Source organism: Neopsephotus bourkii, unplaced genomic scaffold (genome assembly GCF_033783945.1).
Source record: "Neopsephotus bourkii isolate Nb327-2 ecotype Australia unplaced genomic scaffold, CSIRO-AGI_Nbou_v1 NB_1388, whole genome shotgun sequence".
Classification (NCBI taxonomy): domain Eukaryota; kingdom Metazoa; phylum Chordata; class Aves; order Psittaciformes; family Psittacidae; genus Neopsephotus; species Neopsephotus bourkii.
Window position 1 is genome coordinate 1,523,783 of NW_026901866.1, and position 15,593 is coordinate 1,539,375.

A 15,593-nucleotide genomic window follows, 5' to 3' on the forward strand; every position below is an offset into this window, starting at 1 on the left:
TAGAGCTATTTCCTCATAGAAATCACTATCATTTGAAAGATCTCTTTACCAAAGAGAGAGCACACATTTCAGGTATATGCTTAGTGTACTTGGAGTCTATGAGAAAGTAATTGGACATGGTGTAGCAGTAGCTAGGGTCAGACCTTTCTGTACCTGCACTCTGGCTCACAGAGGCCTGACCGACCACAGAGGGTCCTGGGGTTGCCCTTGAACAGTGCTTTTTTTACTGCTGAATCCTGCAAAGCAATCGGTCCTCTGGACAGTCCTGGGTGCTGTTAACAGTTTCAGAAACAACTTAGCTGGCAAAGGTAAGCAAGTGTCATTATAATTTACAGTGGTCATCCTCCACCCTCGAGGCCAGTACTCTCCACAGGACACAAACATTATCCCCTGGGCTGGAAGACACTTGACTTATTTACAAGCTATCTCCACTTTCAGGTGCCTTGAAGACATTCATTCATCAGTTGAGAGAAAGCCCCTCCTTTTGTGGCACAGGAATTGAGTACTGGTCAAGAAGCAGGAGGTGATAGTGTTTTTGCTATGGCTGCCAGGGCAACCCTGCATCCGAGACATGCCATGAGACTTAATTCATGCAGAGCAGAGAGCATTCCTGACTTTAAACATCTTTTATGAAAGCACCAGACATTGCAGATTGCATAGAACTAAATGTTTTTGTCCTTGAAGGGATAAAAAGCTGAGTCAGCCTTGCTGGGATTCGAAGGACACAAGAGTCTAGATATTTGAAACCTGTAATTCAACCACAAAACAAGAAGGGAAGAGCTTTTTCCTTTATTCCCCAACCTTTTTCCTCATGAAGGAAAGCTTTTATAAAGGCATTTTAAAAATAAGAAACCTTTTTCTTCATGAAAGTACATTTTGATACTCTTAGAATGGTTTTTGTAATGACACTTCTGACATGAATATTCATTAAAATTATCTTGATCATACCAAACCAGTTAAGGGATTTATATGATGCATTTTGGGGTTTGATTTGATGGATGTGAAGAAGGGATAGGTATTTTTATTTTTAAATCAGTAGAAAAATACTAAATATTATTATGAATATGAGAAATAAGATACCCCATGGGCCTTAGAACTGGTAAGAGAACTAATAAGAGAATTGATTAGACAATATAGTGGCTACTCAGCAAACAAGGGACAGGGAGCTTTTAAGCAATGGCAAAATAGAAAATGTCTACAGCAAAAACTTGTTAGGATTATGAATGTAGCTGAGGTCTCTCTTCCCCTACGCTAAAGCCTGCAGAAGCTGAGACACCCTGGGTGGAGGCTACCTTTTCAAGAGAGTTCTGGATCATGACAGTGATGTCAGATATGGTTGCCCATCATTGCCACTTCATCCACAGTACACCCTACTCCCTCAGTGCACAGAGCAGCAATCTAGATTCATCCTGACTCCAGACAGCTCAGCTTTTTCTTTTGCTCCTTCCCTTCCTCTGGCAGGGAGGATCTGGCCCAGCCCCGGTGACTCATGATAGTGGTAACAGACAACTTTTCTTATTTTCTGCAGCTAGAATTTGCTTTAATGACTAGGTTTTCTCATCAAATGGCAAAGTGAAAGGCACTTTCCCCCTGCAGTCCACAGGAAAGTCAGTATTCAGGCACAAATCAGTTGTGAGATGACTCCTTGAAGTCATCTTTGCATTATGTATCATTAATTGTATTCCATTACTAGCAGTGCAATGTCTCATTAGAGAACATAACAGACACTGCATTATAGCATAGGTTGTACTTACAATACAAAATATAAATACACTATTTCAACAGACAAACATGCTATCTTTTAATACTTACAAATCTTTTTTCATTTAAATATGTCTACAGAACTTCCGACATTCTGGCCCACTGTACCTCTCCTTGAAGCTAGCAGCACTCAGCACAGACAGGAGAGATAAAAAAAAAAACAGTCCAGCCCAGAATTTTGTCAATATTTCTTTCATGACACAGCAGTAATTTTTACAGAAAGCTGCAAGTAAATAAAGACACTGCATGGAAGTTCTTTATAATTATTTTTAACTCCTCTGTTATTTTGAAAGAAATATTTCACCAGCATTTTGGAAATGCTACCAGTTGTAATCAATGCCTGAGCACTTCTGGTACAGAGGATTCCTTTGTCTTGACTTTCCAGTGGTGAGTTCCTGGATGCAGACCCATTCCAGATTTGCTAGCAGGGAAGGCAGGATGGGACATCCACCCACCACTGCTCTACAGCAATATGACCTTAAGACCTATAAAAGATAAAGACTAGAGTCCAGCATTCCCTCAGCTCCTCTTTACAGAAGAAAGAAGGCTTCCTTCCTCTGAGGACATGCTCTAATCCCCCTCTAAGTAGGCTTTGCATTGTCATAATGCTGAGACCAAAAAACCACAAAATGTTAGAACTGTACCAACTTCCATTGCTGGAGTCAGGCTTAGTTATCAACTTCTACAGCTGTTTTGGGAGGAACCAAGCTTGTTTCTTTCTGTGTTCAGTGCTAAGCTAGAAGGGAACTATTTATTGATGATACAAGAAATCCTTTAGAGCAAAGTAAAGATTAAACAGTAACATTCTTCACCTCACTAGTATACACCCATCTCCAACTGCATATCAGTATGAAACTACATACACAGACAACTTTAGCCCCCAGATTAAGTGTCCAAATTCATCTATTTGCAGTAAGAACTCATGTACTTACTAAACTAAACATCTTGCCTTCACTAATGATGAGTAAATCCAGCTATGGAACAAAACTGGAAGCAGCACAGTTTTCCATCTGCTAAATGCTGTCTCACTCATAATTGTACCAATTATGAATTTGCCTCAACAGGAAGCAAAACTGCATTAAATCTGTAACATTTCTACATTCAGTTATGCTCTGACTCAGGCAATCAGGCTTGCTGTTTATAAGACCCTCTTCATCACTCCATACTCTTCCACATCTGCCTATACAGACCTCAGTAAGACACTTGGGCCCATACAAAAAATGGACAGGAGGTATTCTTACAGTCAAGGCATTCAGCTGGAGTCAGAATTAGCAGAAATGTTCATGAGGAAACAAGTAGTGTCATCACAGCTCCATTATTAGCAGGGCAAAGAATACTGTGAGAAGTGTATGGAATGAAGAGCAACAGTAACTTTTAAAAATTAATGTTTAAAAACCAACATTATTTGTATTCTCATTATGAGGAAAAACTAACCAACCAAACAAAAAACCCCACAAACCTGCACTGGGGGCTTCATACCATGTCATCTCTCCATTAATACTGTCAAAAGTTGTTCTTCCCCCCCATATGTTTCCCCTCTTTTAACCATAGCCTGAGAAATTCTAGTACTCTTGAAAAATCTAACAAAATACATTAATAAAGGCATGTCTTACATCCACTCCTTATTAACCGTTCTTTGATCGTCCCCAAGATTGCAAGTTGAAGGCAGTGCTCACCAGCTCTCTTCACATCTCTAATTCTGACATTGGCCAGACATCAGCTGTTCCGCCCTCTTGCTAACTCATACCTTCCGAGTTTGCCTGATGAGAGCCCAGCAAGCATAAGAGACCATTACTTTCATACTGTAAAATGCATCACAGATAAATAAAGCAACATTACTCTAATGTTCATTTAGACTCATCTGCTTTGCATTTTGCAGTAGGAAAAAACCGAACAAATGTACCCAGACCTTGCTGGAAAAAAAAGCATGTATGATGCAGTAAGACTGCCTAATTAAGATATAGGAACTCAGTTCCAGCTTGTGCCAGACAAGACCATCACACCCATCCCTATGAACAGCAGTCAGATCTCATTATATTAACTACACCATACTTTAACAAGTACACAATAAATATAGATATTGCTACAAGATTAGTGGTTGCTATTTTTTCTTGCTGCACTTTTGACATGTAAACTACACAGGGAGAACAGAGCCAGAGACCACTCCCTAGTTCCTAGTGGACATACTGATCAATTGAAATGACATGTGTCTGGTCTTTTCTTTCCTTCTAATAGCAAGCAGCAGAAAGACTGAATCTTTTAAGCATGCAAAATCAAACAATTAGCGTTGTTGTATACCATCCAGCAAGATTAACTTGACGTTAAGCAAAATTAACCTGGAAAGACCTTAATATAAAATAAACAACTATTGGGCACTCTAAAGAACTGCTAAATATCATAGATATGATTTTAACCAGCTTGCTGAATATAAAAGATATGTGGTTTCTTCCCATGATAGAGATGGAACCTTTATAATTATTCATATTAGTATTTTATTCATAGCAGAATCCTTCAGAATGCCTGAATCTTTGGCTACACCTTTTACTGCAGTTGCAGCAGGGGGAAGAGAAAAAAAAAAAAACCAAAACAACAAAAAAAGCTTGTTTTCTTTCCAGTAAAGATAGATCTAAAATTCACTGAATTCCTATTACTACTTAAAAAACCCACCAGATTGAAAGTCAAGCAGTAGATAAACTAAAAGCTGATACACTTTCAGAATACCTGGTTATTGTTTGACAATTACACTGATGTTTTGCTTTTTTAAGAATACCAACAGAAAGAGGACAGTACTGAAGCGTGTTTAAAATCAATACTGTTCCAGCTGCTTGCTCAGCACTGGTTTATAGAGTATTTTCTGTACTAACATGTTATAGAAGGCCAATGAAAATAAATAGGTGATATTCAAGCTAAGTAGGTTAAAACAGAGCTACACAAAATAGGAATGCTTAAAGACACAGGAAAAGAAACAAAATGTGCTTATGGCATTAAAATACAGGTATTCTTTAAGCAAAGTAGGCTGTAGCAGCTTTAATTGGATTGCAAAATTTAAATACATTCTCTTCAAATCTTCAGGATATTACCACAAATGCTAAAACAAGTCAAAACATTCAGACTGAATGCATTTTCTGTAGGCCTTTGTCTTAGCCTGGCTGCCTGAAAAATAATATTTAGGCATGCAGCATCTTCTTCAAAATGAATTTCACAAGACAAAACACACACATTCTTATATTAGGAAAACCTCATAAAGCAGGAAAAAATAATGGTGCTGTTAAGAACATCACAACATTTTGCACTTACCATATCCTGTTCAAATCATCCTCTTTTGATGTTTACGGTACATCTGTAAGATGCAATACTAGGAGGTGCCTTGTATGACCTGCTGCATGATGCTGTGACATCAGTTCAGATGATGCAGCTCATTATGGGAAAGACTGCTGTTGCCATGGCAACGGAGATGTGATACGAATCCTTACTGCATTTCCAGGGGAGCCCAAGACAATACGGAAGCCCTTTAAAGAGACAGACAAAATGCAAACAGGCTTTTAAAGTACTGTGCCACAGATTTTAAAGCCCATGTTCAACTACGTGTCTTTTATTAAGGAACAATTTAGCCACATTATTCCTGCTTGGTAATACAGAATTGAGATATGAGCTATAAATAATTTTTATATTTAAAACTCAATATCATGTATGGCAATTTAAGAACAAATTTTATAAAGTCAAATTTGGTTATCATGTAAAGGAACCTTACTTAAAATAAACAGTCAGTAATACAATTTTAACACTAGGGCTGTAAAGGCAATAGTTATTGAACAGTATTTTAAGAAATATGTATTTTCACCCTGCCCCACCCTGCTCCTACATCCAATCTGTCACTTACAAGAAAAATCTCGTTGCTAGGGAAAAACACTGGATACTTCAAAACGAGCAGATTTCACACTGTTGAATGAATGACAATGAGGTTTTTTTAAAAAGGGGGGGGGGGGGAAGCAGACTTTATTCACAAGAGGGTAAAGAAGTTTCGAGCCAACCAAGCAAAAACCTCCTTATCATTTTTCAACTGTAGGGCAATCTGCACTACCATCTGCATGCTGAGTAGCCTTGCTTTCATCTACCCACCCAGCAGCTGGGTGAGTGAAGACTTTGAAAGCTGTGGGCAAGCTGTGTGCCTAGTGGCCACATTGCTGCTAACCCCCACCTCCCAGGTAGAGTGGGAAGGCCAACAAAAGTGAGATTCTCCTTCTTATAACCTACCTGAGGAGCTGGGATTAGGGGCTGAGCCTGTAGATATTACATTTGGCACCAGAAACCTGCTTGCACCCTCTGTTCACAGTAGTGATGAGAGAAACAATGTCTATGTGAACAAGTACTAAAAGGAGCTGTCTGGATATTAAAATTCACAACTGAAGAACCACCAGCACATTTTTGGCCACTTGCCAGTTCTATTTGGATAAGAAAAGTTTCTGGCAAAAACTGCTTTCCCTATCCATGAAAATCCCTTTCTACATGGTAGGGGAAAATAGTACACAAAAGGCTGGACCCAATACACTTGATAGGCTGAAGCCCAGCATAAAACAGAAACACAACTTCAATCAAGAAGCCCCAGTGCTCTGAAGATGCCCAGTAAATATGGGTGCCACTGTCTTAAGCCCTTCATTCCATTAAACTGCAGCCTGTGATTTCAGAGGAAACCGTAGGAAATAATTATACCCTCTTACCATCTCCTGCTTTCAACATAAAAGGAAAAAGTGCCATCCATACCTCTTCATTAAGTATAAAGTCTCTCCATAAAATCTATGAAATGCCATAGCCTTTATAATTAGTGCTGTCTTGATGCTGTATGTTCTCATTTTTGAGCTTATCTCTTCTACCATCTTTCAACATTCTTCCTATGCCGTTCCAAACAATATAATAAAGGTATCGTATTTATACAAAATAAACTCACAAGCTGACTCAATGTAAGTAACCCATAATAAAACATTATTCACAAAGAGATACAGCACTGGATTTTTGAACATTTAAAACTTTCTTACACCTCTGAAAATATAATTCACAATTTAGGACATGAGGACGTGATTTGATTTGGACTGACATGAAAACTAAGAAATGCCACTGCAACTTAGTAAGGTTTACAGTGTGCAGAACAACATACTGTTCAAGTGACATGAGTTTCTGAAAGATGTCATTAAAGGAACTGTTCTTTTTTGCTAAATAGTATTTGATATAATTTTTACTACCTTTACTGCTATGGGAACAGAGTTGAACAGAAGTTTTTGGGTATCTAAGGAAAATTATGAGATTCAGGATCATCATTATGGCAAGCAGGAACCATAACTTAGTTGATACAGGGGCTTTTGTCATGCCCGTCAGCTTGGTCTTTGTCCTGGACACCAGGGAAGTGCAACTGGTGGGGGAGGCATTCCAGGGATGCACACCTTAAATTAATCCCAACTCAGTTGGGTAGCCATCCACACCAGGCATCCTGCTCCAGGCTCTCCAGAATACATCTGTCTGTGCATGACGTCTGTGGGAGCTCCTCTTTTAGTGGCGAAGTAGAAGCATGGTTACATGGGCATAAAGGAGTATGGGGAAGAAAGGGAGGCCAGCCAGGAGCAGGTAAAATATCAGGCTATTTTTCAAACACTTCTGCCTGTTTACTGTCAACTAGAGACTGTATGAGTCTGTCTATTCATACATGCAAATGATAAGTAAATGGCAACAAAATTATAGTGACTTTCCTGACTTCGAATGTTTGGTATTTTTAACTATCAGTCTGATTATTTTTCAAAAAAACATCATGAGCCAGGGCACACATTGGATTGCATGCAAAACAGCTACACCAGGAAAATCCCAGGCAGAGTGTAAATTAGGGATCTGTTGTATAGGTGTTGTAAATGGTACTATAGGGACCTTGCATGGACGACTGCAACCTCTAGATGCTGAAAGGAATTTCTACCTTATGAATACAAAAGATAGCACTCACAGGCTTTGCAACCTCCTAATTTAAAAAGCTTTAAAATTGCTTTCCATTTGCATTCACTCAAGTGCACTGGAATGAGAGATGGAGATTGAGAGAGAGAGAGAGAGAGAGAGAGAGCCCAAACCACATGAACACCTTGATCATTTTGAAGTATCACCAGTAGGTTTCCATGCCAAAAGCACAGAGCTTTGACTATACCATTTTCCTACCAAAGTAGAAATATTTTATCCTATTTTCAATAATAACACAGGTCAATACTGGGAATAAATTTCTTATTCTGTATTCTTATTTGAATCACCCATCTAACACAAGCTGTAGTGTCTTTCCCCACATTGAGATTCCCCCAGCTGATTTAAAGGGAACTAGTTTTATTGATGTTCATCTGAAAGCGTTTCACCTACCTACTGCCATTGTTTTTCCTTATGGTCCATTTATGTGGATAACTAGCATTTGCACAATCCACAAAGATTTTTAATAAGACAGCCTTAGCCATAGAAATAGGCACTGCCTTTTAAAAAATTCTAATTCCCCTCAGTGGAAACAGTAATAAACCAGGGACTAACCTTGACATGATTTACTTTCTGTTTAACAGTGTTCAAGGAAATGAGCTAGGAGCAAATTCACAAACACAGCTAAATAAAGTAAAACGCTATTGCAGACCTTTTCTCTGCAAAGTCCAGATGTTTCCTTTTGTGTTGTTTCACCCTCCAAATGCAGTAAAGCAGTTGATTACCAGATGCCAGGTACCCTACCCAAATAGCCAAGAAAGAAAGCGGGAAGTACATTGAAGTTCCAAATGAAATGCAAACTGCACACCTGAATTACTTGATAAGCTAGCAACAGGCTTTAAATTGGAAATAAAATGCATAAAAACCAAAATCATAACTGCTGAATGCTGATGCACAACAGATCAGCAATGTATATTGGCAGTCAACAAAGGAAGCCATGATACTCATTTAGGGTTTTGCAATCCAGTTCAGGAACTCATCTCCCAGATTTTGCTGGAGTGCCTTAACTAAACAGCTATATATCAGGGTTTCCATTCCACTATTCACTCTGTCAGAAGGAAAGGCTAGGTCATACAAATGGATAATAACTCTATCCCTTCTTTTTAAAAGGAATGGGATATAAATCAAGGTCTTACTGAATCTATTGTATTGTATGCATCAACTCAATACTGCATTGCAAAGGCTAGAGATACACACCACCTGCCTCGACTAAACAAACACATTAAACACTTTGTCTACTTATGTTACAAATAGGAGGTATTTTCCACACTGTCATCAAGGTCATCTGAGCCTCTGTGCCTACACTAAGGAAGACTAGGTGTGGGAACTGCTGTTCTGGTGCAAAGCTGCACCCTTTTATGAGGTAGAAAAAGCAGCAGTGCTCCCACAGCTGCACAACTTAAACAAGCTGGACAGAACCATACACCACCTGAAGGCTACATGGGTCACTGGTTTCCTACCTGCATCTCTTGAGAGAGCCCAACAGATTAAAAGGCTGAAAACCCAGTTTCCCTAAGTGGGACTGGCTTGCTTCATCTTTTTGAAGATTAGTAAGCTTGTATTTGACAGTGCATTTGTTTCTTCTTTCCCTATAACATGAATGCATCTAGTGCAAACATCCAATACTCTGTCTTTTCAGAAACAGCTTCAAAAATCAGTAAAAAAAAAAAAAAAGCCAAGATCATACTAATCAAAACAGCTGTAACTCTACAACTTGAAAAGCTTCAGTCACCCCTTTTCTACATCTATATGATAGAATAAAAACTTTCTATTCCAGCATAAAACTTGTTTAGTCACAACTCCACATATTGTGTCACAAAGTAAAGCAAAGCAGCACCCTCATTCCCAACACACTGAAACACTACAACAGGGATACAAGCTGCAGGTGTCTGGGTCTAGCTCTGGACCAAATACTACACTGTTAGAACACTCCAGGGCATATAATACTGTGATATATATTTTTCCTTTAGTCTCATGGCTTCAGCCACCCAAGTAGTATATTATTAACACAATAAAAAACTAAATGCCCTAGAAGGTGTTCAGATTATTAAAATAACATTTATATAAAAAAGTAAACTTAACTCAAGATTTTTGTCCTTATGTTATTAAATACAACCTATCTGCAGTATAAAGACTAGTCCCTTCTGTTAAAGCTTAAGCTTTCCAAACCAAGTTGTAAATCTTACATCTGAACTTCTCTGCCTACTCCATCATTTACCACAAGAGACAGCACCAGAGGTCACAATCTTGATTTCGCATCTGTTAACAGCCATATCTGTTGACTAATATACCTCATTGCATGTGCCTTCCCGTATTTTCTAAACTTGCTTTTCCTGTTTCCACTTATACCTGCATGTTTCAAGGCTAAAACCTGAGCACTTCATGTCTTGAAAACTGCAAAATCCTCCTCCTCAACAATCAAAGATCAGGTTTTCCCCTTTCCATTCAGGGTATTACCCATAAGTTCATCTTTCTGGCTCATCCTGCAGTGACCTTTAAACCCCTGAGCACTAAATCCTATCTAATTAGTTCTTTTCCATTTTCACTTCAAACATTCTGGAAAACTCTGCACAGTTTCATCTTCCTGCTCCTCAGAACAGAAGAACAGCTCCTGAAGAACAGATTACATTTTACTTTGCCAGTAACTCTCCAACCTATTCCTCTCCTACAAGCACTTCCTTTTCCACTCCCTAATGTCAACAGTAAAAAAAAAAAACCTATTTAAATAAATAAATAAATCAAGAGTAATCTTCATTAAGATTCCACTAACATTGTTTGATATAGCTCTAACACTAATTGTAAGTAAACAGAAGAAGAACAAGCTAACTATAATCAGTGATTGACTCCTACACTGTACTGGGCCAACGTATTCTAAAACACCCTATTTTCCTTCCTCCACCTCAGCCCTGCCTAACACAACGCACCCCCCATCTTGTTTCGCACATTCACTGCATATTGCAAAATGAACATATTGCAACAGGACCAACCCGCTAATGGCATAAGCATAGTACACAAAAGAAACTGACAAATCCATGGGAAAAGCTGAATAATCATTTTGGATCCATGCTGCTGGATTTATAGCTCTTTGCTCTGATGACTAGGTTAAAGTCAGTTCAGACTTTCCAATACTAGGCTTAAGTTTTAGTTTAGTTTAAAGCTAAGTCATCTACTGTATGCATACCCACTGAGGCTAAAAGGCACTTTGGCTCCCTATACTAGTTAAAGCAGGGATCCATTTTTAGAATCTGAAGGCAAAAGTCATTTAACAAAAAAAAAAAAAACCAAAACAAACAGAAATTTCAGAAATTATTCTTAATAGGGCAAACACTTCTAAGAGGATCTATTTACAATAAGAGTGCTTTAATATTTCATATTTTCTCTTTAAAAACACAGTTCAACAGTCAGTGAAGTCCAAGTTACCATTTAAACACAGTAGAACAGCAAAAGAAGTCTTGCTACTACTGTAATAGAATACAGAGCTATGGGCAAAAAAAGAAAGAAAAAACACAGCAGGAAATATGAGGTAACTTCTGGTGATCATGGATTGCTGAGAGATACTGAAGCCCACTATATAGCAGAAGGAATTAGCACTGGCAGAAAACAACTCATATTTTTAAGAAGTAAACATTATATCCCAGTTTGATAGCCCAGAAGAAAGACAATGTCAGAAAATAAAATGCAGAATAGGTCCATCAGCACATTATAAGCCCTGCTTGGCATATTACCACCTCATATTAACTAGATTGCATAGCAAGCACTTGTATAAGCAGAAAAAAAAAATAAAAAAAATCATCACATTCTAGTCATTGGCCTATTTGCTGAAATGTCCCAGATGCTGGGAGACAGTAAATCTGTTTATTTGTATGTGAGGAGGAAAACCATTACATTAACGTAGGTAAAACCAGAAAAATAAAACCAAAACCCAAATCAAAACAATGCTAATGATGCCATGGCTGCTTACTTTTTCTTACCTTGGCTGTTGATATCAAACTATAACCAATGCAATTCACTAACAACTAGACAGGATCCAAGCCAGTTGCTTATGCCTGGAGTAAAGAGGTACACACCATCTGCAAGACACTCAGGTACAGGTTTTTAGGAGGTCTGTGCAAGATCTTACAAGCAGTATACACAAACAGCATAGAAGTGACCTCATCAAACTTTGCAAGTTTACCCACTCTGAGCTATAAACAAAGGCTGGTTACATTTAGTATCCAAAGATGAACACACCTAGTTATGGCTAGAATACCTTGTTACTGATCTGCTTATTCAGAGCCACTACCATGTGGGTATATCTTAAATACTTTATTTCATATATTAAAAAATATAATTGTTAATTATTATTTTTATGACTTTTAATAAAATTTTATATTACAAACATCCTCACATTCAGAATGGAGATTAACTATGGCTCTTTTGGGCCTTGTACCATAAGAGTTGAGGTACTAATTGTATTGCAGACTACTTCTCTATATCCCAGAGGTGGCTCTAGCTATGGTTACAGACTATACAAATGTTTGGGGTTTTAGAGACAATAAAAGCAGTTGAGCAAGTGTAACACTACCACCCAGACTGAAGCACAGCATAAATTTAACATCCCAGCAAAGTACATGACACTGCAACTCTGGAGAAGAGTTCTTTAAATAGAAACAGCACACTTGAACCCAAGGCCTGCCCCTCCTTTGTCTGCCTGCATGAACTCAGTGGCCATATCTAACTGAAAGAACAAGACAGAAACATTCCCACCAGCAGGAAAGCTTCTGACTGCTATCCACCTCACCTACCTTCTGCACAAAAAAAGAAACATTCTTCATTGACCTGTTGCCACAAGCACACTCTCTGCTACCTACCTTAGGCTGAAATAGCCAAAACCCAGCCTTGTTAGGGGCTATTGATCCCACCTGTGGGACCCTCCTTTTCTCTTCCTTCCCCTCAGCTTCCACCCCTTGCATAGGTAAGCCCAGCCTAGCAAGTGCTAAATCTGATCATCAAGACAGTACTGGGGGTGAGGAAAGCTTTTTGCAGCTGTGGCAATTTCACCCAAAAGAATCTAAAACTTTGACCCTAGAGTACAGGCTGAGTAGATTTCCTGCTAGGGAGCAGCCGCAGTTTGCTCGCACAGGATGGGTTTGGTGACCAACAGGCAATCCTCTGGCTGGGCTTTACCCATGTTTTATGAGAATCTCTTTCAGAGGGTTGAAGTTCTGAGTTAAAAGAAAAGACCAAAGCCAGGGCACAGGGACTGAACAACCCTCTGATTTTTAAACGTGCTTTCTTTAAACAGTTAGGGAGTTAGGCAGGCCCACAGGATGACGCAAAACAACTTATGTCAAACCTGATCTGAAGAACAGATTTATCTGCCCTTTTGTACGGACAGTTGGCTGATGAACATGTATGCAAAACAGAGGGGTTTAAATATGAGTCAGACAGGGTTGAAATCTGAAAATCTGGGTGCAACATGCCTGCTGCCCCTCAGGGAAGACCCCTCTCCCCAGAGCCAAGCATTCCAGTGATGTCCAGCAGCAGCACTCAGTCCTGCTGCAGCACTGTGGTCCTCTGAGACAACCAGGGCCAAAACACCTAGAGGAAGCACAGTGTCTGTGACAGACAGAGCACAATGGTCTCCCCATACCCAGAAAAGAGGCCAAGGTTCTGTCAAACCATACAGGTGCTTTTCAAAAGACAAACTAGATCCAGATTGGTCCTCATGCATGTGCTTAAATTAGTTTTCTGGTTCAAAGCAGGAGCATGTTTTCAAAGCAACTCTCCCAATTATCCACATTTATTGCACTTGTATTCAAATCACGGAACTGTCTCCGAGGACATGAACTGCATTTCATTCTCACAAAGCTAAAACAGAAGATGAACTCCATGAGTGCACACAGTGCACTCCAACTGCAAGGTAGTATTTAGGTCTGGGAACTAGACATGATCTAGTCTGCTGTCAAACCCCCCGCAATGCTTCTAGTGTAGATGTTAGGCCCCCAGCAGCCACTCTTCTACTACACAGCTCTGCTCTCACTAAGGCAGGGCTTGCTTGGGTGGGGCAAGGGCTACAAGACCAGGCTAACCGGGAGGGGGGAGGGGTGCCTGCAAAGCACCTTCACTGTTCACAGCTTCACAGCTCCAGGGACAGCTGGCTCTGAACCAGCATTATTAGCTCTGTGCTGCACTAAAGAGACTGCATAGCCTCAAAATCTGGTTTCTCCCTGAAGACAGTACAGCTGCATTCACACAGCACAGCATCTGATCTAATAAGTCCTGGTAGATTGACCTGGCTTTGCATCATGCCTGTTCCCCTTACAGTCTTACAGCAAAGCCACTTTTTCTCCCACCCTCCACCTTCTCCAGGCTCTCCCTATGCTACAGCCCATCTCACCACCCCTCTCCTTTGCTTACATCCTCCTTTAACAAATTACCTGTATCACACAACATCCATATGCTCTCAGCTTGTGAAACCTCTAAAACCACGATATGTTGGTAGGTGTTACTGGCCACAGTCTCTGAAGACTGCATTCTCACTTGGTGTGGTTGAGCATTCACAGTCTTTGGTATAGGTGCGGCTGATTATGCCCCATCCCTTCATAGCCCATGTAGGTGTCTAATCTGGCCCTTACCTGTCACTGGGAAGGAACAGGCACTTGTGCTTTGGGTGGTAAATGGAAAAACAATCTTACTATTGCAAGACTGGATTCTACAGTTTTCCATACGAAATTCACCAAATGCAGCTGAGCTGATCCAGTTGTTTACTTTCCACCAAAAAAAAGATAAATATTAATGATTCTTTCCTAATCCCTTCTTAACTTTCCAGCAGTGCAGCTTCAGCCCTTCCTTGACACTAATGAAACCTGTCAGATAATTTCATCGGCTTTATTAACTCACTAGTTCAACAAAAAAAAAATATCCCTTTTTTTGCCAGGCTTATTTCCTGCTAAATGAGTGAACTAAAAATCAGTAAAATAAATTGACCGACTGAGGGCAAACAGTTGAGTCTGTCCCTCTCCCACTTTTTGAAGAAGAAAGCTGATACATGGTTTCACCTCTCTTTCCAAAATGCATATTCTCTGACATTTTTTCTGGGCTTGGTGGAGAAGGGTTCATACCATGGAGAGTGCTTGATGCTGTACCAGGGCTGGTGACGACAGGAGACAACCTGACACTTACTTGAGTGCAGTATGTAATGCTTGTGTGTATTGGTCCCTTTATGCGCTTGTCTTCCCCATCACCTGTGCCAGTTATACCTCCAACAGATCAAACTCCATCAGAACATATTGTTTCCTGGTCCTCTGTGTCCTTTCCATACTGTGTTTATATTGGGTTTACCTTTTTTGTGTTTTTTTACGAAATACTTGTCCATCCCCCACTACAGCATACAAAAAGAGATGTATTTGTTCAACTCAGACCATGTGTTTGGCAATCTAGAGGATGCCGTCTCATTCTCTGTATAAGGTAGGTCAACTTTATGTAGCATGCTGCTCCTCTATCCTATTCTATTCTCATTCAATGAACAGCCATAGGCTGTCATTCACTGTATGAATTCAAGAGGCAGAATGATTAAATTTCCTTGTGAACTTGTCAATGTTACTCCTCACTGAGGTACCTGAAAGCTTTACAAACCCAAGCTTATTCATGCCCGTAAAATTCCTATAATGGGAGAGGTTTTAATCCCGCTTTAAGGAAAATAAAGTCATACAAAGATTAAAAATAAAGGTACAACTTTGTGTGTCTGATCTGAGACTTCACTTTTCAAGAGCACATGGCTTCCTATAGCATGTTTTCTATTCAAAACACAGCTGCTGTTAATTTTGGTTTCAGCTGCAAGCACTTGGCAAGCCAGTTACCAG

At 39.6% G+C, this 15,593-nt stretch overlaps 1 protein-coding gene across 4 annotated transcripts in view; it reads right to left on the reverse strand.

Moving 5' to 3' along the window:
- AKAP6 (A-kinase anchoring protein 6) overlaps positions 1-12,664 on the reverse strand; it is a 281,727-nt gene extending 269,063 nt beyond the window's left edge. For 3 of the 4 annotated variants that reach the window (XM_061367602.1, XM_061367601.1, XM_061367605.1), the window contains exons 1-3: positions 12,534-12,664; positions 5,059-5,270; positions 1,813-1,890 (exon numbers count right to left, since the gene is read on the reverse strand). In XM_061367602.1, the coding sequence (XP_061223586.1) occupies positions 1,813-1,826 (14 nt within the window). In that variant the 5' untranslated portion in view covers positions 1,827-1,890; positions 5,059-5,270; positions 12,534-12,664. The remainder of the gene's footprint in view (positions 1-1,812; positions 1,891-5,058; positions 5,271-12,533) is intronic. The other variant, XM_061367603.1, reaches the window with a different exon arrangement.
- Positions 12,665-15,593: the final 2,929 nt, after the last annotated feature.